General features: G+C 37.4%; 2 protein-coding genes across 5 annotated transcripts in view; both read left to right on the top strand.

The window, feature by feature from the left end:
- LOC139954652 (interferon-induced very large GTPase 1-like) overlaps positions 1 to 23,877 on the top strand; it is a 287,324-nt gene that overhangs the window by 12,111 nt on the left and 251,336 nt on the right. For 2 of the 3 annotated variants that reach the window (XR_011788151.1, XM_071954545.1), the window contains exons 1-3: positions 19,883 to 20,151; positions 22,148 to 22,249; positions 23,190 to 23,260. The gene's annotated coding sequence lies outside the window, so the exon portion shown is untranslated. Of the gene's footprint in view, positions 1 to 19,882; positions 20,152 to 22,147; positions 22,250 to 23,189; positions 23,261 to 23,877 lie in introns of those variants that run through there. The other variant, XM_071954546.1, reaches the window with a different exon arrangement.
- LOC139954653 (interferon-induced very large GTPase 1-like) overlaps positions 1 to 23,877 on the top strand; it is a 41,884-nt gene that overhangs the window by 6,545 nt on the left and 11,462 nt on the right. The window contains exon 3 of one of the 2 annotated variants that reach the window (XR_011788152.1): positions 1,456 to 8,525. Coding sequence is in view for 1 of the 2 variants with exons in the window: in XM_071954548.1 (XP_071810649.1) it covers positions 1,636 to 7,485 (5,850 nt within the window). In the remaining variant the exon portion in view is untranslated. Of the gene's footprint in view, positions 1 to 1,455; positions 9,790 to 23,877 lie in introns of those variants that run through there. The other variant, XM_071954548.1, reaches the window with a different exon arrangement.

The raw sequence follows: 23,877 nt of genomic DNA, 5'->3' as shown, positions 1-23,877 counted from the left end.
GTTAAAGGTGAATATCCTGAAACCTTTAAAGCTATTGTAGAAAGAAACATCAGTAATACTCTATGTCTGTATTCCTTACCAAAAGGGTGTGTATGTTACATCGGTTTTTGCACACGGCAACTTCATGGTGTATTAACTTCATACTTAGTATATGGAACAAGAACCTTACTCTTTTTTTGTGGAAGTCAAAGGTTATCTGATGTCAACATTAGTCAAAGGCTTAAAACCTTGTAACACAATAACTTCAAAAGTACATCTTTGTTGTACTTCATACTAACTATAATCCAGCTTGGTTAGTACAAAAATCATATTGAAATTGTCACGATGTCAAAGATGTCAAAGGTCAAGAGGCAAAATGTCTGAAATAGTTGTAAGAAAAATAACTCAAAACTTAAAGCTACAAAAATTATTAATCTGTTAGTTCCCCGATGATTTTCTTTTGCTGAACATAGTGTGGTTAGCTCATTTTATTTTGTGAAGGGGCTCAATATACACTACATCTTAAGTAATATTCAACAATACATAGCCAAGAAAAAATTGAAATTCTAGTTTTGGATGTTTGAAATACACTCATGGGGCCATTTTCAGTTTTCAAAGTCTGAGGATGAAGGCGTCGGCGGTTTAACTCAAACGCTCTCAAATCGGCCTTATACGTTATTATTTAAACTACATAATTTTGGCTTTATCTTCTAGTAGTTGTGGAAATATTTCACAGTGAATAAACAATGTCATGTTACTATCATTCAATCATAACATTTATTAAACGGGTGGCTGAGGGCAGAGCTGATTTTTTAGCTGACAGTTGGTTAAAGAAAATGTCCATTTGACTATACGTATAGCAACTGTGTCTATATTTAACATTGGAAGACTATTCTCTCAGGTTATGGAAACATTTTGGAATAAAAATTCTGTATTGTAGAATCCATACCAGTGAATCAATTGTTTTACAGTATGTTCACAGAGTGCTAGAAATAAGAGTTGGAAATCTTTGTTGGTTTTCACTTAATTCTTGGATAAATTTAGCTCACTTGCTCTACATCAGTTAGATAGTTCAGTGTAATTCAGTGAAATTTCAAGGAATCACAAGTCGCTGAAGCTTTCTGGTTTTCTTTCTTCTTGAACTGTAACATACTGAGCGAGAATAAAATTCTACCTAAATCCACCCTTTAAGTTCAGCGAAGTAACTGGTCTTTGTGATCTGTATTATCCGGATTTTGTTAAGTCCAAACTTATTCCTCAATCAACATATAGTATTATTAAAGTGATATATTTAATGTGAATTGTCACTTGTTATTAAAATGATTGATTGGTTGATTGCTTCATTGATTGTTTGGTCGGTACTTCATCCATTTTGGTTCGGGATTCATCCATTGTCAACTTGACCGATTTCTTGGTTGTTCTCATGCTTGCTCTCAATATTGGTTAATGTATCTAATATTGCATTAATCTCCACAGGTCATTGACCCTGTGACTGGGAGTGACTGGGATTGAAGTTTGTGTCTTTAAACATTCGAAAACAAGGCTAAGAAGAAGTAGACGCATGGGATTATCCATCTCGATATACGATTATCTCAAGGTTACGTCAAGGCGTTAGTTATTTCGAAGTTTTATTTAATATTTATGTAGTAACAGTGAATGAGTAAAATGTCTGACATAGAGTTGACTTTAAGAGGTTTGTATGTTAATCAAAGTGATCGTAGTGGCGTGGTTAAACCAAGAGGTGCCCTTGCTAAATTGTCTGTGCGCGAGGGTAAACCTTTCGAACCTAAGGATATATCAGAGACCAGAGTTTTCTTTGACAAACAATCTGAAAACCTGTTCTTGTCACTTTGTTCACATGGTTACGAAAATCTTCCAAATGAAGTTTCGACACATGCATCTTCTGATATCACTGACAGTGTCCAATATATATCAAAGGTGAAGCACACGTGGTATCTCGTGAAGAGTCTGGAAAGAATCAACGATGATTGCAGTATCCAACTCACAGATGATGCTATTGAATGTCTTCAGAATATCACAGTTTGTCTGAGTTCTTCAGATGAACATGCAACAAACGCTAAAGCTAATGACCTTATCATAGACTTCTTTAATACTTTCGGCTCCCATGTACCTAGTGGACCATTTGTAGTTGGTGGACGTTCCGTTGAAATCATTCACACGTCCAACACCAAACATGAGAAAGCAACGATTCTGAGACTTTTAGAAGATGAATTTGCTACAACTGATGGAGACGAAGTAAGTACATTGTTTGCTGGTGGAGAGTCACGTATTGTTAGTTTGAAAGCCGAAGGTAAGGGTACAGAGTTGATCGAGTTCCATCGACAAGTTCAGTTGTTTGGGGGACAGCAAAAGGAATGCATCGAGCTTATAGATTGGAAGAGATGTTTGCAGATAAGTTCTCTGGTGATAAGTGGTGCCCTGTCACTACCAAACACTTTACCTGTTTGGGAGGTAATAAAGACCCAACAGAAAATCTTGAAGGACTCAAATGAAAAGTTGTGTCACGCCCTAAGCAATGTTTGGATGGCAACGAACAGTTCCCCTAACAATACCGATGAGGAGCACGATGTAGGGAGCGACACATTCGAAAGAGCAATTGGCGATGATACTGCTTCACCACAAGACCCGACCAACCAATCCCATTGTGTCAGGACAAATAGCGCTGAGCTTCCTGAGCTGTTTGCAAAACTGGGACTTACAGGAGAGCGTCATGGTTTTTGTGAAGCATTAATTCTACGGAAAGATGCAAATTTCGGTCAAGACGTGTTCTGGAGCTATGTGAGGTATATCTCATCATTAGATTACAGAGGACGCAGATGCCTGGAACTTTCCGCTGACGTTTCTTCTCAAGGCACCTCATCTGAAGGTCAACTTGAGGGAGACATACTTGACTACGACGATGAAAGTGGTAACTCGTACAAAAACAATCCATCGGTTATTAGTTCTATGGATGTTACCCACGGCATTCTTCATTGCTGCGACGCATTTTTACGCCAAGAACTCTTGTGGAAGATGGCGGAATGTAGGTTAGCTGTTCCAGTTCTACTTCCTGGATTACGAAACGGTGACAAAATTCAGTTCTTGCTTTGGGCTCTTCGCAAAATCTATAAATCCTGGAAGCCAAGAAATGAGATATCGCCTGTAGAAAAATCAATGATCACATACGCTCTTCCCATTGTCACATTCATGCGGTTTGGAGATGCACACATTTCTAAGTCGAAGCTGTTGAATAAAGTCATGGGTACGCTGCAGGGAAACACTGATCACCCATACTTCGTTGACAACGAGGAAGAATTGCCCTGTGCAAAGTGGTCAAAAGGAACGCTTGAAGCTGCTTGGTTCCTACCCGAGACTGTAAGTGACCAACGTGGGGAAATTGCCTTGAACGATGCAGTTACTCTTTTCAATTTGAGAGGGGACGCTCTAAATTACAAATTCTCCCAGCAACGAGAGTTTGCGTGCAAGGCGTCGGATGTGGTTGTTCTGTTAGTGGACGATTCGTCGTATAAAGATTGTCTTGAAGAGATAAGAAAAGTATCACAGATGGTTGGTAAACACCTAATATGCATCGTCTGTAGAAGTTCAGGCTTCTCAAACAACGATGGCAGCATTAAGCGACAAGGAAAAGTCACTAAGATCTTTAGCAAACCATTTCTGAAAGACGTTGGAAAAGACATCTGCAAAGAGCTCAATCATATAATGTGGCCTGCAGAGGACCAAAAGAAGTTACCTGCTTGTTACAAGTCGATTGAATCCTTGGTGAATTTGTGTTACAGCTTGAATATTGAGGTTGATGAGGATAACGAAAGCTGCCTAAAGGGAAAGAAGTTGGCAAATGATATTATAAAGAGCGTTCGTGAAAATCCAGAATTATACAAGCAAACTCATCTACCTCTTCAAGAAGTACAATGGAAAGAGTGGGCTGCCCTGGACAAAAGATGGAACAGAGGTTATAGGCCCAACAGAGAGTTTCGCACTATTGAGCACTTCCACGACGATCTGAAGAACAAAATGTCGACTCTTCGAGAAGAACAACTTTGCACTAAGCCAGGAGAAGACATTTTGAAGTTCATCGGGGCAGTACAAGGTACACCTGAATCAAGTCAATACTTCATTTCTTGGTTCAATTTTTACATGAATGACCTCTCTCAAGAAACCCTTGGCCCTCTCCGTAAGGAACTTCGGCGTATACAAGACGAAGCAAGAGAGACAAACGCAGAGAGGAGCAAACTTAACGACAAATCGGAGAAATCTGAAGATGAGGAAAAGAAACTAAACGCATTAAAAACGAAAGACCATGATCTTCTTATTCAAGCACAACAAATTACAAAGAAATTGGATAGTGGATCTCTTGGGCTAGAACATTTCTTACGAGAGCTTGGACAGCGCTTCGAAGCCCACGAAGACGTAACGTTACAAGTCGGTACGGATGTGGACACTATGGTAAAACCTGATCTACTTCCTGAAGTTGCTGCTAATCTTCTTATGAATGGTTATCCGCTTGAAATTCTGGACGGTGATGTTGGCCGAGTTCCAATAAAATGGGTCCAGGCGGTTTTCAAAGTTGTTGCTAGTCGTTTGAAAAATGCATTGGTCTGTGCTATTGCGGTTCTTGGAATTCAGAGTAGCGGGAAGTCAACCTTGTTAAATAGTATGTTTGGAGTTCGGTTTGCTGTCAGTGCCGGTCGATGTACACGGGGTGTATTCATTCAACTCCTAAAAGTGCATGAAGATCTTCGAGAGGAGACCAACTGTGATTATATTATTATCATAGACACAGAAGGACTGAAGGCGCCAGAGAGGTCCTTAAGGGATGATTTCATGCATGACAATGAACTAGCTACGTTTGCTCTGTGCTTAGCTGATGTAACAATTATCAACATTGCTGGGCAAACCGTTGGGAAGGACATGACGGACGTCTTACAGATAGCTGCACATGCCTTCATACGCATGAAAGGAGTCCACATTAAATCAATCTGCAGAATCATCCAGCAATTTGTCGCAGATTTATCAGCAAAGGACAAGAACGAGGCGTGTACGCAGAGTATTCTGAATAACCTCGATGAGGCTATCGCCGCAGCAGCTAAAGAGGAAGGCTATGAGAACTTTTACACACGATTTTCAGACGTATTTAACTTGAAGCGTAACGATGAAGTTCAATATATACCAAGCTTGTGGCAAGGCTCGATGGCGCCTCCGAACCACCGCTATAGTGAAAAGATATTGAAGTTGAAACAAATAATAGTGCGCGATTTTAAACTCTCAACCAGGACCATTGAACAGTTTATGAAAAGAACAACAGACGTTTGGAACGCAGTGAAAGAGGAAAATTTCATTTTCAGCTTCCAGAACTGTGTCGTTGCATTGCGATACAAACAATATCAGCATGCATATGGAAAGTGGGTTGGCGAGATGAGACAAGAGATTATGGAGTGGGAATCCGACGCTAAGCAAGCCTTGAAGAACGCCTCGAAGAATGAGATTGATGACACAGAAGAAAATCTAAAGCTGCAGGCAAAAATAGTTGTTGAAGAATCTTGTCAGAAAGTGGAAAGCCATATCCTTGAATACTTAAAAGAAAATTTGAAGGATGATGAGGACCAGCTCCACAAATTTGAACATGAATTTCTTCAAGATTTGGAAGTTACAAGGATAAACGTTTTTCAAGATGCACAAGATGTCTTGAAGAGAGTTGCAGATAGCATCAAGGAGCTCAACCATATGGATGTGCTCCTTCCAAAGTGCAAAAACCAACTTCGTGAGAAAGCTAGGAAGCAAGCAGTAGAATTACGAAGGAACCACTCAAGTGCCCAGTCTCTAGAGACAGTTGTTTCTATAAAGGAAATTGATGAAAAGTTTGATGAACTATGGGAATGCTGGATCAAGGAAATATGCGATAAGCATCCTACTCGCGAGGTTACATTAGAAGAAGTACAACGTGAACTTGGATCATACATATTTCAACAGGGGCAGAAGAAAGATCTCACGAAGGGACTGAAGGAAAAACTGGGTGTTAATTGGAAAGGAAAGGTAGTCGGCAAAGCTGTGGAGTTAATTTATGGTGTTCAAGAGGAAAATGTCTCCAATATTATCGAAAAACCCCTCGAGCTTTTGAAGCTTGATATCGATAAAGATTTAGCGTTTGATCTTACTATCATAAAGAAGTTTGTCGACCACACTATTGACGCTTTGAATAAGAAGTACCTGGACACAACATTAACACACGATACCAAGATAAATGCAATGGTTGCCGCCTATGATCGGGCAGTGCCAATGATACTGAAAGGACGCCGTGAATACAATATCAAACATTCACTCAGAGAGCTTCTAATGCTTGAAAGGGACAGTCTCAAAAAGGACTTTAGAGCACTTTGTTCGACTGCTTTTCAAGATAAGCGAGCTTCAGAGAATGTTGCCAATTTATTAGTGGAGAAAATAGTTGAGCTTATCCGCAATTACTTGGGCCCAGCCATCTACGGAGCTGTGAGACAAGGATGCCCCTACTTTGCATCCAAATTTGCTTTGTTAGGTAATGTGTTGGAAGATATGGCACAGAAAGAGGCTTTCGATTCGTACTACAAGTTTGTCTTCGATTTGGAAAGTTTTCTGGAAAACTGGTCTCTCACAAGGATTGCGGAAGTATGTACCGATGGATATCCTGATGGTACTCCATATGTCCAGCGCCTTGTTAGCAGTAAACTAGAAGATACATCAAGGGAGCTACTTCGCTCTATTAGGAAAACTGTGGAGATCAGTTTTGGAAATGACACTGTCGCCGAAAGCGGTGAAATACTCAGCGAATGGATAAAGTATTTACGTATGGAGCTTCAAAAATATCTTCCATCTCTAAATTTGTCCGATGAAGATGTTGAGAACCTGTCCATGTTTCGAATTGAAGACCTCAAGTTTTTCGGAGATCAAGTCATAGAAAGCGTCAACGATATGGAATATCAGATTCTAGAGCAACTTAAGCTACCAGAAGAAGGGCAGACAGGCGATGCTATGAAGTTTCTTTGTTCGTTACCAACAAAACCTCACTATGAGATTAAGAAACACGTGAGCGGATGTATGGAGCAATGTCCAATGTGCCACGTTCCGTGTGACAATATGACGAAAAAACACGAAATTCACAGAGCAGAGCTGCATTATCCAGAAGGAGTCGTCGGATGTGCTTCAAAAAAGGACATGCGACTTTCCTGTGCCATTTGCACATCTTCCGTAACAACTTCTGATACATATTGGGATGGGCAGCAGATGAGATATTATTGTGACTACCAGAAAGATTTTCCAAACTGGGTCATACAGCCTATTCAAAATGACACACCTCTTAAATATTGGAAGTGGGTTTTGAATCGATTTAATGAAGACTTTGCAACAATGTATGGTCAAAAAGAGGCAAAGCTTCCTCAGGGTTGGGTAGAAATAACGAAGGAAGATGCCATTCAGGATCTAAGGCAAGCCTATGTTACAAGGCAAATTACGTAATCATTATATACTGATTTATTCTTCCATGCTGTTTCATTGTCATGTTCTCGGAAAAGCTTGAGTAGGAAGCAGCTGCTGTTTCTTTTCGATTTAAAAAAAAAAAAAAATTGGGGGGGGGGGCTTGATTTAGTTTATCGTACATTTGGTTCTCAAGTTTAAAATTTGCTCAGATTTCCTTTATGGTATGCTAAAGGGCCATATACGTTAGTTTCTATTACTATACCCATTCTAGCTTCTAGAGAAAACAGTCAGAAGAATATGATCATAATAATTAACACCATGTTTCTTTTTAATCAGCCAAGGTCTTGTAGTAGACTTTAACCTTTGTTGAGGGTAGATACAACCAAGCCTGTATAATACCGAAAGCGCAGTTTGCTGATTTCATCGGTTTAACGTAGGCTGGAAATATGTAATCATTCCCAACTTCTTTTGCTTCTTTTTTTTTACAATTAAACGGTACAGTGTTTGCAAGATTAAGTAGCTCACTATGATAATGTGTGACGTCAACTGGTGAAGCTTTATTTCGCCAGCCATTCCTTTGAAGGAAAACGTTTGATAATTTTGAGCAAGAAAGTAGTGGTTCACCAATATAACTTTGAATGATATCAAAAGAGTTTCATTTACTTATACTCTAACGAGTGGTTGCATAATATCTTTTGTACGTACAGTAGTTCTGCTTGTCATTCATTTATTGATTTATCGATTTGGTTACGTGGTTGTATAAATATCGTAATTTATCCATATGAGGGTCATTAGACCTGTCACAATACCATATGATATGTGTTTTGTCGACTATGTGAGCACTTAAAATTAACAAAATGCTAACTTAAGTTGGTAAGTTATCGATCTACTGTATGTCAAGCACAAGAATTATGGTTTAGTAGTAATGGGAAAAGCGTACATGTACAATGTAAGGGGACCGGTACCGGGGCCTTATTTAAATTTTATTTCGTTTTTTCGTTCTTACTCATTTCTATAGTAACCTTTCACATGTTCAGATCAACCTTTTTTTTATTACCATGGTTTATATTTTAAGCAAGGTCATAAAATTTTCAGCATGTCGTATGTATCACAAGACAATTGTTTGTACAATTTAGCTTAGGAACGGTGGACAACCCTAACACATTTTGAATTGTTAGTCACGTTTTCGGCCTTTGTATTTGTCTCTTGATTATCTGAAAACAATGAACATTATTGGTGGAGAATCTATAAGGTATTGATAGTTACTTGAATCACAAACTTAATCGTTTCATCGACAGTTATAAGAACTTTAAGTTTAAATTTCATTTTAGTTTTGCTAGTAATCATTATAACTTGTTTCATAAAGTATTGAAACCAAACTTTAGTTAAAAGGTACAGTTGTGAATGTTTTATGTTAGTTTTTCTGCTATCAGTTCGTCTTTTGATCTAGTGGGCATGTGGTCTATATGTACGCCATTCATGTAGTTTCACATCATTACAGTACAAAAGCAGAGGTGATGAATAAGATAATTAGAGAAGTCTGTCTAGTACTAGAGAGTTTAAGTAGCTAAAACAAAAGGGGAATGGTTGTTGCTGACTTGAGCTTGTAGAATTCACGAATACACGTTGAAGTGTTATAATTTTTCTCTATGTATTGATGGGCTTCTTCTGATTTAGCTGATTTACTTTGTTTTCTTCTGTTCCATTGGGAGACAGTCGAGAGTATAAACATTGGAACTTATAAAGTGAATGTAGAGCGTACATGACAATGATGTCGTACAATAGTTCATACCTTTTAGAAAATGATTTTTATTTGCTAGTATCAATAATTCATATACCACTACAACCAAGCAGCCGTTATAATTAGTTCAGCATTAGCATCGAGCGACCAAAAAAATTGTTGCATTATACTTCCAAAATGAAGTGCTATCAAAACCCCGCCCACCCTTCCCCCCAAAAAATCTAAAACAAATGGCCACTCATATTTGAAATTGATATACAGCCTTCACCGAAGCATTTGCCGAGGGGGCTCATTTACTGCATTTTCTAATTTTATCAGTGTCCGAAAATAATACTAGTTCATAGTCACCATTCTCATGAATTTAGATCTGTAAACTTTTAACAATGTACCACATACAATAAATTTTGTAGCCACACTAATTATCATCTAAGGTCAGTGAACGAGTAGCTACTTTCACTCTTTTGAGATATTAAGTGTTGGGTATCACATTTCTTGGTAGATACATAACTTTCATCTCCTACTCTCCCCCTCTCCTCCTCTACCCAACCCACTCCTAAAAAGGATTGCAATTCATATTTTCAATAAACATGAGTTCACTTGTATACTGTTTTCCTCTTTCATTTCTTGTGTTCGTTCTGTAGTTTATTATTATATTTACTTCTTACTCAGAAACGATGGAAATATGAGAGAACATAAAATCATGTTATTCAATCGACTTATATCCTAGTTCACATTATTGAACAATGTTGAGCGATCGCACTTAGCAAACCCAATCTTACTCATTACCACCACCTCCCGAAATAAAATTAACCTAACTATTTAAGTTACAATTGTCGAAATATATTGCAACATAACCATACTTCATTTGTCTTAACTGGCAAATCAATATCTTTAATATTTTCTTCAAGATGTTAAACGTGATTAGTTTTGCCTTGTATTTTTCAATTCAAAATTCCAGAGAACAAAATCGACTGCTTTCAATGTTTGTGTGTGTTTAATTGCTAGAGTACACTTTATTAGGCAAAACGAATGCTTTATGCCCTTTCGCTACTCTTACTATGAGCTACTATGTTTTTCAAATGACAAATTCTATTACATCACCAATCGATTTGAATTTTCCCACCGAAAGCTAATTGTTACTCATTTATTATTTGCATTATTACACATTTCATTTCTCAACCTCTAGCAAAGTACCCTTATGTATTTTTCTCTTGCCAAAGGAATAATTTAATCCTACGTGCTTGAAAATATGATTAACTTTGGTTTCCTAAGTTATCGGATTTCCTGAAGCAAACCTTATTCAAGCTGGACAGATGTTAGATGTCGTAAGCCTCGTGACCTAATGTGACCTTCATGCATTTAAAGGAACAAAATTAAGTGAGAAATACTGCTAGCAGTCCAGATTGCATTACTACGCCACATTCAAGTTTTGAGAAATGACATTTAAACATCTACCGCTTATCAATGAAAGTATCTGAACTACTTAGTCTAACACACAGACGATTAAGCCAGTTCCTCAGATGCTAAATGAAAGAGAGACCAAGAGTTTCATGTCCACCCCCCCCCCCAAGGGTTAAGTGATGTTAAGTCGTATAACATGACCCTGGCTTTGAACAAGACTGTAAACCTTCAACTAATATATATACATATTACTTGGAAATAAATCTATTTTTAAACGGATTGTAATTCGAGGGGGTAATCTGCCTGATGGGTACTCAATTCGCTTCGTTAGTGTCGCCAAAAACCTCGGTGTTCATGTGGACCAAAATCTAGCTTTCAATACTCAGGTCAATTTCACAATCTCTAATTGCTTTACTTTTGTCGGTTATATTTTTAAAGTCATATATTTCCTCCCCGTGACCTTGTGAGAAATCTTCTAATTTACCTTGTTATCAACATAATTGACATGTGCAACTCTTTTTACTATGGTATTAACTCGAAGTTTATTGCAAAACTACAGTCTCTCTAAAATAGCGCAGCAAGGATTTTTTATGGTCGTAGCAGGCGCGATGGGGTATCTGACATTTTCATGAATTATACTGGCTCCTAGCCAAAGATCGGATTTACTTTAAAATCATCTTATTTGCACATAATCGTATTCACAATACCTGATTACTTGAGAAAACTTATTGTTATTTCTCGTCCCCACAAATTACTCCTTGTCATCCCTAGTGTCCATACAAAGTATAGCACCAGAGATTTTGCTTTCAGTGGTACAAAGCTTTGTAGTCCGCTCCCTACCAACATACGCCTAAATGTAGGCCATGAACCCTTCAAACGCCAACATGTTATTCACAAATTGTCTGCAATTTTACAATAAGATTGATATGGTCTAATTTTTATGTTCTAACCCACACGTGCAAGTCTGTATCGCTGTGGCACTGATAGAAGATGGGCTTTATAGATGTTGTCCGTCTGTCTGTCTGTCTATGAATTTATGTGACTTGGAATACATTCGAATCATATTCATCTATGAATATTTAGGGACTAAATAACAGAGTAATATATGAATATCCGTAACTTAGAAGACACACGAAACAGACTAATCTAGCAATATCGGTGGTTTAAACAAATTACTTGACTTATGAAAAATATTTATCAAAGAAAATGTATGACCTAAATATCTGATTAATATATGAATATCTATGGCATACACAAATCGATACGGGAAAATTGCTTTGTGAAAAAGAAACGTAAACTAGGCTGTGCATACTAGGGTTTTAACAAGACTAGTGTTAAAGGAGTTAAGACACTTCTGAAGGGTTAGTTGCAATTATATGTTGCTTTGTTTTCACACGCATTCCACAACATGGTGCCACATTGCAGTGCATGGTACAGACGGATACATTATCTATTGTATATTTATTTTTATATCTACCTTAATATTGTATTTCTTTTTTTCGAGCTGATGTTAACGGAATCAGGCATTTCTGAATTTTAGTTGTCATTACATATAATTTGTTTCACACGTAACATATATCTTGTTATAACGTAGTGCACTGCAGTGTATGGTATGGAAGGAACACATGATACTTTAGTGCGGAAGGACCATACCACTATATAGGTTGTTACTGTTCCAGGTTTTCAAGAGTATTGTCTTTTGCTTTGCCACATGTTATCTTTCACATATTAATATATAGTGTTTTGGAATGCATTATATATATATATATATATATATATATATATATATATATATATATATATATATATATATATATATATATATATATATATATATATTAATAAATAGATGTAAAGCATCGCCCAGGCTCTAAATATGGTAATAATTAAATATCAACTAACTCAACTCAACTTCACGACATATATATATATATATATATATATATATATATATATATATATATATATATATATATATATATATATATATACTCAACTTCACGACATATATATATATATATATATATATATATATATATATATATATATATATATATATATATATATATATATATATATATATATATATATATATATATATATATATATATGTATATATATATATATGTATATATATATATATATATATATATATATATATATATATATATATTCATAGTCATTCTCAAAAAATGTATTTTAATTGTCTCGAACTTCAAATACGCTACTGAATGTAAACTTAAGAAATCGATTGGATCTTTCGTATTACTTCTCACACCACCGGCCTCAACAAAGACTTGGGACCCCTTAACAACTATCAGTTCTACAAACATTTGTAATCCGTTCTTAGCTCCTCAATCCGCTTCCTGTACAGTCATGGTTAATTTGGTTTTAATTCCATCAATGCAACTTACACTTTTGTAGCGTCATACTTTCATTGTGTTACATTTTGTACTTTTCATTCGACTGCCAATTATTGCTGACGAAGGTCCCAGGGGGACCGAAAATTCCAATATATTTTCTAAAACATTACTCCTTATTTGTCAATTATTACTCATATCTTTTCTTTTGAATGTTTTCTGTATTTTGAATGTTTCCTGTATATTGATTGTTTCAATTCCTGTAAAGCGCTTCGAGCAGCGTTGCTGATGAACGCGCTATATAAGTACTATTATTATTATGATCATCTTATTTCTCTGGTTTTCTTTATTAATATTTTCTTTTGGAGTAAACGTGGATTTTCTTTGCAATATATATATATATATATATATATATATATATCTATATATATATATATATATATATATATATATATATATATACTGGGACATTTTCATTTTTAATCGATATTAAATTATGGGTGACGAGGAATATAGATAAATAAAATAAAACATGATGATGCTGTGCAATAGCCATAAATTATTTCGTCTTCCCTTCATATTCTAGTAGTTCAGCTTAAGAAAGTTCTAAATTTAAAGAAAAGTCAAAGTTTATTTTTTATATCTTAAAGAGGAACATAATCTAAGGTTTGGTGAAATTTGCATTCAATTCCCTTTGTACCGTTTCTGAGATATTGACAGTTGAATTAGTTCCCCCCTTTCGCACCAAAAGTGAAATTGGAGCAAACAGGTGTGACGTTATTGTTGCACACTGATATATAATCATTTGTTTTCCTTTCGAATTTAAGTCTAATGTAATACGCCACAATTGGATGCATCCATAATGTGAATGTACCATAGGTATTGGTATTTTATACACTTTACATGCCCTTAAGACAAACTACAGTCACCCTATCCAATCCAAGGTCAAATCAATAGACTGAAAAATAAAGAAAAAACAAACATTATTTTCTATTGCAAAAATCTAAAGAAAAAAAACTGCCCAAGTACAGCATATGACTCATGTATAGTAGTTTAGTTCGAACACTGTTATTGCCGACAAATGACAAAGTAACACAGCTTCTTTCCCGACGAGGCTGTTCGTAGGTCATACACATGATGCGGAAACGGAATACAATTGGCGTAAAGCTGGACCATTGCTGGTGTGTATATTGTACGAAGCCCTGCGGCACTCGTCCCTTCTACAACAGATGAACCCCAGGTGTCAGGGCCGTCTTAACGCATGGGCCCACTGGGCCCTGGCCCAGGGCCCCGCGATGTCAGGGGCCCCGCAATCGTAGTAACCCCATGTCTTAATATGGGAGGAAAACTTATTGAATAGGCCATTATGCCTGATTGAATTCGATACTTGACAACTTGTGACGAGAGTTGGTGAAACACTTGAGAGTTTGACATTAAATATTCGAATCTGAGTTGGCAACCCTGGAATATACAATCCCCCGAAGGCTTAGACAGAGAAACTGTTTCTCCGTAACAATAAGAAAGAGGATATTGCCTCAGCCACGAAAGGCATAAAATTTGAAAACCGTGGGCAATACCTCACTACCAAACCTAAACAAAAGGAACCACCACTTGTGTTCAAGCTCACCTATACACCCCATATCAAAACCACCCATTTGATAAAAAGCACTTTTGAAACATTGGCACTTAATCTCGCAACACGCGGAATTATCCAAACTGTTTCCAAAAGAACCGATTCTAGCCTACAAAAGGGCCCAAAATCTCAAAGATTTACTTGTCAAGGTTTCGTACTAACGAAGAATCAGCTGACTCTTAAGGTTCACACGAAGCTTTTTTAGATGCAGTTATAGCTGCACTATGAGTCCATAAAAACTCGTGCACAGAAAATAGTTTTATGCTTTATGCGCGACAAAGGGAGTGGTCACCGTGGTAAATGCAGGCATGTCTATGCTTAAGCGCTTGTCAAGGATGTCAATTTTTCACGCAAATTTTTTCGAACTCACTTGATTGAGGGGCCACGCTCAATTGCCGGGCCCAGGGCCCGGTGATCTCTTACGACGGCCCTGCCAGGTGTCTCCTAGTTCCGAATTCCCTCCCAATCCCCACCTTCCTCCGCACGCCGTCTACATTGACAGCCTTAGGCGTAGGAGGCGGGGGGCTAGGGGGAGCTGCAGCCCCCCAACCAACATTTTTGGTGAAAAACATTTTGGTTATATATTTCGGGCAAGTCAGCCCCCCCCCCCGCCCAAATCAAATTGGTTTCCCACGCCTATATCAACAGCACGTAATATATACACATATCTATGATAAGATAAGAAGTGGCCTGTGGAAAATTCTGCCCCTCCCCTCTCTCTCTGTATCATGTATAGGTAACCATATCTCCACCCCCCCCCCTCTCTCTCGCTCTGTATTATGAATAGGTAACCCTATATGTTCCCTCCCCCTCTCACTCTTTCTCTGTATTATGAATAGGTTACCCAATCTGTTCCCTCCCCCCTCTCTGTATTATATATAGGTTACCCTATCTGCCCCCCCCCCTCGCTCTCTATGTATTATGTATAGGTAACCCTATCTGTTCCCTCTCCACTAAGAAAATCTGGTTGTAGCTTAGGTCTCAAAATTTTAAGCGCTTCAACCAAGACTTAATGGCTGCTTTGAAAATTGTTATCGTAAACATGCTGTCCGTCTAGGCGTAATCGTTGAAACAGTCGACTACCTGTACTGCCTGTGGCAGTTGAAGAGACCAGACTATATATATATATATTTACATTGCTGCGTGGGGAGTAACGTTTCCTCAACGATATCTCATGATGGCATTATACATCGTGTATATGTGTATATGTGTGCTCTAAAAGGCAAACACATTGTGCTTTTCATTTCTCGCACATGCCTACTTGACAATCCATGAATAGGCCGGGGAATTCCACATCTCTATTGCGCAATCCAACCTTTTGACACCGTGCCATAGAAATAGAAGTAAGGAGAACGACTTAATTAGACCTGCACTGCACTTATGTTACTAGTGGCGCTTTGTTCGTACTGCAAGCAGAGCCGTATATATAGAGAGTTTGGCCAACCATGTAACCGATTTGGATTGGTCGAGAGGGAAAACGCCCACACAGGGTGGTAAAATAGGTCCACTTGAAAACTTTATAGCAGACGACACGCATACCCACAGTGTATAGACTATCGTTTGTGTACACGAAAAAAGTACGAAATTATGAAAGAAATGGTGCTGGGGATGCTGCAATCGGTCAGAACATGGATATTGTTGTTTGATTTTCCGACTGACCATAAAAGAAGAGGAATTTTTTGGAAGTAGAAAGAACAAGATGGAGATCTAATGAAAAAAAGTCTGTGTAGCCTAGGCCCATACTACTATTACTAGCCATAGGCCCTAGTGTAATACGAGTAATGTACAAGCAATGCGAGAATTTTACGTTCAGACTGGTTTCTGTAATTACATTCATGGCTATTCTCTCTCGTTTTACGATCCACAAATTCGATTTCATTATGCCAGCTCTCCTAATCATAGGCATGACAGTTTCAGTCGCACATAGTTATCCTAATTCCTAGTTATTGTATGCCTAGCCTAAAAAAGTATCACTTTTAGTTTAATGTAAAAGGGTGGGCTAGCCTCTAGGCATCACGTAAAGCCCTAATCCTTAGTTAAGCCCGAAGCATAAGTTAAGCCTGGGCTTAGTTAGACCTGGACCATTCTTGCTATTACTACAACTGTTATAGCACATTACATAATATGGCACAGTATAAGGCCCAATTAAACTAGTCCTAAGGAAAACAAAGTAGCCTAGGCCTAAACTAGTTAGGCTAGGTCTATACTCATTGGCAACTTGTGGGTTGTGTACACATACAGGCCTAATTATATAGACCCTTTTAGTATGCCATAAACAAGTGCCCAAATGGTTAAATGATCTTGGTTTGTGTTAATTGTCAGCATTGGCCTAGCCTTTTTAGGCTAACATGAATTCAGCCTAATTTTTTCTTCTTCAAAAGTATAGCCTAGGCCTTGGTTTGATTTGGATGCAGTCAACTATCATTTATCAAAGTAGCAGGGGCCTAGGCTACATTTCTAAGACCACTAGGCCAAGGCTAATTATGGTATGGTTTTGTGTCGCTAGAAAATGCAGACAGTAATGAAACCTGATACCTTGTTATCTTTTATCTAGACCTGAGACGTCCACGCTGCTATGTGCACTGTGTTGTGGGTATTGACCGTGATGTTTGTATTGACTGTACTCTAATGTCTATTTACAGATGGTAGCAAGCTGTGTGTGTATTTTCTGGGATCAATGGTGGTGTCTAACACTTCTGTTACACCGCATTCGAAACTAGGTCAGATAACCGGCATGAGACGTTTCTTTGTGCAGGAGTCTTCACACCCTTTAAGGAGAAGTATTTATATCCCATTAATAGAGAAAGAATTATGTTTCAATTGGTAGCATGCAACTTAAAATTTTGCAAACATTAGATGCAATCAAACAATAACAAGGTTCATTTACAAGGTAATCTACTGCCCTTTATTTCACATTAGTCTGTCACATCAGAAGGTCACAGCTTTCAATAATTATACAAACAAATTCCCTTGATGGGTGCTTCCTTAGATTCCTGCAATTTTCAAGTTTATCAATGTAATAAGTTCTGAATGTGGCAATGTGGAGAAGCTTTGGGATAATCTGTGGATAAGACTGCCAGACTATCAACAAGATTCCACATCCATGCAACTCCAACTGCTTCCTTCACCTCCTTGCAGATGTACCACATGTCCAAAAAAAAGTCAGCATTGGTTAATGTAATTAAAATCTGGCTTCCTCCTGAGCTGGCAAATACACATGGATTGTCAAGTACAGAGGTCAGTGTGAAACCACTGAAAGATCTTCTCAGCTTTCAAGAAAACAAAGACTTGAAGCCAAATTGATAGAGGCCACACTGATACCATTGCACTCTCATAAGATGAAGGTATCACACACACTTCATTTTGCTTCTGCGGTGCAGTGCCTGGTAGACTGTGAGGGTCACCCAATGGATGTTTTAACAACTGCCTGGTTTATAGAGCTCTGCAACAGATAATTCATCCTGATGTCTAGTCGTCATCCTGTCATGGCCTTGAGCAAGTTGAACCCACTTCAACACAAAGCAGCTATTGAATTCTTGTCTAGGTACTGTCAAATCCACATCACCATCATTGCTGGTTCCAGTTACGCCGACCATAATAAAAGAGTACAATGAGGGTTTTTTAATTCACCCAACAGAGCTTGCATTCCAGTACCTTTGGGCAGCTGAAAAGATATTCAGAAATTGTTATATGAGTGTGTTTGTATGCATGCATATGTGTGATTTTCTTGCTTTACAGAACAGCTCCATTTTGATAAGCTATGTAACGTGGAAACCTGCCAATCATATGTTTGAAATAGGACAGGCTGAAACGACTCTTAAATGAAAAGCTTAACGACTTCTTGCATTTTTATACATCACTGTTCAGGTAAGGCCAGTAAGGGCAGTATGAAGAATAAGTAACAATTAATAATTATCATTATGGCCATTTGCTGTCTGCATAATAACAAACTGAATGATGTCATCAGCCCTGTGCTCAGTTGACAATACTGACAAGTAGGCACACTATGTCAGTGTGATCCATGAAACCTTATTAAGGACATGACCGTATAGTATATATGTTAATGGAAAATACATAAGCTACAACATACACCAGTATTCAGTTGTTGCCGGGTTTTTTTTCTCGACAGACCCATTCAATCTGTTGCACCTACTATAGCCTAGTACTACATTCCTGAGAAATTAACACCACAATATCAGTCTTAGGTTTGCCCACAGACTCCCAAATATTGCTAACTCCTACACTCAAGTATATAGTTTAGTTTAGTAGAAAAAAAGACCAGGAGAGACACTCAAGTCCCCATTAAGGACCCTAAGACTATATGAGAGGAATAAAACCGGGGACATCAAATGTCATACCCAATTACAATGCTTAATGTACTCATCCAAAGTATTCTTTAACCCATTCACACTACTTGCAATTCAACCTTCTCAGGCAAACCATTCCATCCATTCACAACCCTTGTATAAGTTGTATTAGACTTTAGAGAAAAAGTTATGCCGAATATTAATCCTACTATGTAACTTATGGAGTTTAATACAATGACCTCTGGTACAACTACTTTTGGCAAACCTGAAAAGATCAGTGAAGCATAAATTTGCATTTTATGTGTAGGCCTACTTTATTTAATTGAAGGATCTATTAATGTAGGCCTGATGCTATAGTTGTGCGTCTGTAATCTAGCCTAGCCAGGACTGTGATGTGTGCTTTTCGTTTGTATGACTAAAGTAGGACTAGTAGTATGAGGCGTAAAATAAAACAAGTGTAATGACAGGTTTTCAGCTAGTTTTCTATGCATTTCAGGTGTGAAGATAAACGTAAATGTCATTAACTAACGCATACTCTAATTCATTACCTGATATCCATTTTGTTCCTCGTATGCCTGTCAAAATCTGACATTCTGAGTCGCTTCGTTTGTTCGCAACGAGCACAGTGTGCAAAGCTGCTATATATTGTGTGTGGTGTTTTTCGTGTTTCGCGCAACTGGTAACGACAACTGGACCTATTTTGATGCCCATGGTTTGCGTGTGACGTCACAAATCGCCAGTTGGCCAAACTCTCTCTATATACGGCTCTGACTGCAAGAAAGTACCAGCGTGTAATACAAACACTGCGTCTTTGACATATTTGAAATCATGATGTCGTCATAATTCGCTCGCAATGGTAATATCGTGTACCTTATTTGGGTGTCAAAAATGTGGCAGTGGACTACAGTTTCACCGGAAACTTTAGGAAGCGATAGTAGAAGCAATTTACAAATAAAACAGAAACACCGTAACATTTTTAATGGCTTCACTTGTTAAACTGACGGCGATACACTGTTTCCGCCTTCTCTCTTCTTCCACTTCTATTGGCCATGCGCAAGTCAACAGCAATTTCCGTTTTCATGCACAGACCAATTAGCATACCACGAGCATAGAGTTGAGGTATATTGTACCACTGTCTTACTCTTAAGCATTCGTGTCCATAAAGACCTGGGAACTGCATGTTAAGTGAAATTTGGTTCGACGAAAGACTGGTTTGAAAGGAACAGTTAGCCTACATGCTATGTTGGCGTTTACCTTCCGTATGTAAGTATACATAACATAATGCTTGTTCTATTCAATGAAACACAGTTATAGTCATATGCATTTTCTAAGATATGTCCACGAAATTCAATACGAGTGTCAAATGTTCTGGATAAAATACATATTATTTAATGATGGGCACTACAGAAAACAAAGGATATTAGCTACTTAGTATAAGAAAATGAGAAATGGTGGCATGTAATGCAAAGAAAGATAACGAGTAGGTTTGAAGGATTGCATCAGCCAAAATAATTCATTTGGGTGTGTCACACGTCATTATATACGGCTGCGTTTAATATTTTGGGAAATAACACTTTAAAAGTTTGAAAGTCACCAGTGAGTTAAAGTGACTGGAATATAAAAAGAAACCAATAGGTCAGTTCATCAAAGGTGACTCAAAGCCAACCAAGGAAACATGACGTGTTCACAATCCAATAAATATTGTTGAATGTTGTTGAGTGTCATCCAGGGTTTACCCTGCTGTTGATACGAAGTCAACAGAACACGATTTGGATAACAGCTAACAGTTAAGCCTGCACAGGGACGTCATTAATTTAGCATAAAAGAGGCATTCCGTAGAATTTTCCTGAGGACATTCGCAAGAAAAGTTGTAAGGAAAGTTTGAAATTGGTGGAGAGCAAAGGTTATTTGATGTTAACATTTAAAGGTCAATTCTTAAGCAAAAACACGTAAACGCAATCACTTGTGTAAACGCATGATTAAATGAACTTCATATAGTCAGTGACCATTTTGTTTTCTGTGCAAAACAAAGATGATTTGTGTTAAAAAAATCAGTCTTAACACTTTGAGGTAAACACATACGGTACTCTCTGAAAGCAAAACATGATTGAACTTGTTATTTTATGTGTTAGTCCACAGTAAAGTAATAGCCTTGCTGCTCACTTGAAGTGAATGACGTTAAGCACTGTTATTGTGTATTTTATCACCATGAAACACAATATGTTAAAACGTTAAAATTGATAATCATAACAAATTGAATGGTGTTGTGCAAATAGCTGATTGCTATATAAGTTCATGGTAGTATTGAGTAACTCTTCATTTGTTTGCAATATGTTGAAAATCTATTCGACAAATCTCTTTTCTTGGTTGATTTACGAGTGAATACCCCCCCCCCCCCTCCCCAACCAACACAACCCACACACACACACACAACCAACATTTCTGATATATAGATTGTTAGCACAGGAATGTGAAAATTCAACCATTTGCAACACACAGTAACGTTACCCTGCATGTCTCATTCCATATTAATTACATAGACGCGAATCACGAATACAATGTATGAATCAGTGGCGGAGCGTCCATACAGTCAGGGGCGGATGCTGGCGCCCTTTTCAGCTTTTCACTACTTTTTACTTATTCGCGATTACTGACTTTTTTATTGCGCTCTCATCTACCTATTGACATTTGTCACATTTTGTTGGTGTAATTTTCTGACAAAATGGCGATGACACCTATTTATTCTTCGTTTATCTGCAAATTAGCAAGGCCCGGAAAGGGTAATTTCCTGCGATCTAGGGAGTATCTTTACTCAAAACATTTCTGTACACTCCGCGCCAACCTGTGGTGGCGCTCTGCTTATATATTGTCGAAAGCGCCCTTACAGACCATTCTCGCCCCCCTGACCAATACCCCTAGCTCCGCCACTGGTATGAATTCGATAATGCATGGATCTGGAATCGCGTATACGAATACTGTGTACAAAAAAACCTTTGACAAATTTAGCATTCAATTTAATGCAGGGCTATGCGTACGTGACAACAGCAGCGTTATGAGACGGGGAATTCCCCGGTTTTATTGCGAAATTCATAACGAGTGTTGTTTACACGTAGTGTGTACACTGGGCGTTAGTGCTAAGGCAAAGTGCCAGTGTGTGCGATGTTCTCATTCAATTGTCGTATAACGATCGCTATGGTGTGACGTACTCCTCACATATGTTAGTGGCAATGTTTTCATATTCCCGTTTTTCTTCTTCAAGGCGGATCGTGTTATCTACGAAAATCCGTAGGAGGCAACCGAGAAAAGAGATGTGAAAGTTAGCTGCGTTACAGACTACAATGTAGCGTGATTGAAACGTCATGTGAGTATCAAACACTGTAGCATAATTATAGGTCTATACATTGTCGTAACAGCGTGTGAAGCTTAACTTCAATTTCAATAGGTTATGATTCGCATTCGAGCAAAATACAACTTTCATCTTCCATCTTCCATAAATTTAAACGTTTCATTTTTGAGAATAAACTTAGAAATAAAATGCCTTGTCATCACCGTTCCTTTGCAGCTACCGGAATGAAATGTAATTAATTAATATTATTTAATGTATATATGTTAAGTTATAGGCTTAGTGGTTTCTACATGTGTTGGTTCATTATTTATTGCTATAAAATTTATAACGACCTTGTATCCGCATATATATATATATATATATATATATATATATATATATATATATATATATATATCTGCAAATTAGTACTTGTTCTTCAAGACAAGCGCTGTGACATTAATAAATTGTAAAGTAATGGACAGTGAAACTGGTGATAAATAATAATCATTGAAGAGTTCTGGATGTTAACTGCAACGAAACAACAGCAAATAACCATTCTTATGAATGTTCGCCACGGCATTTTATTGTTTACCTAAGGTCATAGTTGGGCTGTCAAACAGGAAAACGCACGGTTTTATAAACTGTTGTAGTATGTGGGTGTCCAAATAACTGACAGACACTGGTTACCGGAGGCGACAGGAAAGCTTGCTATACATGAATCCACAGAACCCAGGGTGTACTCATGCAAATGAAAAGGGAATACTCGTTAGGAAATAAACGATAATTGGAGATTTTGTTTCCTCATTTTTGTGTAATCACTACCACATGTAACATTTCCTGATTAAAGTGCAAGGCTTCATTTTTTTTCAAAATACATCATTTTGTAAATTGTGATGATATTCGTATCCAATGTTTCGACGATTCGTATCTTATGTTTAAAAAAAAAGAAGTTTTTTTATTGTCTTTCTTGCAGCCTGGTCGGTGTAACAACGTATCGCTCAAGTTTGATGAATATCCAACTTAATTTTGCCGCCTGTATAATACGTAAGTATTTTTCTGTTGTTTTCTATATATATATATATATTTTTTATTCTAGTTTGAATGGAAAGAAATTTGACAAATATTTAAACCTATCACAATTTCTGGTGGTATACAGTATAAAACGATATTTTGTATATAGGAAAGTAATAAACTAAATCTATCAGTTACATTATTAGGATGTAATGATATTTGATCATGCGATTATAACAGCACATATTCATAACGATTGTACAGATATAACCAAATTGTTCATAAAAATACGGAATGAATAATGTTAACTTTTACTCATATTTCGTTAGTAGTTCCAAATTGATTTTATAAAGAAAATAGGTCATTGATTTATGTTATAAATCATAAGATAGCTGACATCACCGTTATATAAACGATATTGACAAGAACATGCGCCATTGGCATGGCTGTATCATATATGATATGAAATACATATATTAAAAGAGATCCCGTACCGAACTGTTAACCAAAACCAAAGTAAACGATCCACGGATAAAACTAATCAAGGGTACTAAAGGTTAAGTTTGTTTGTTTGTAACTCGTACCATCCAGAGATGGTACGTGTCTAACGTGCTGTATATTCAGTTCTTCAAAGGTTCGGAAGCAACAAA

This window comes from Apostichopus japonicus, chromosome 17, assembly GCF_037975245.1.
Source record: "Apostichopus japonicus isolate 1M-3 chromosome 17, ASM3797524v1, whole genome shotgun sequence".
NCBI lineage: Eukaryota > Metazoa > Echinodermata > Holothuroidea > Aspidochirotida > Stichopodidae > Apostichopus > Apostichopus japonicus.
This window is presented reverse-complemented; position numbering and strand designations above follow the sequence as displayed.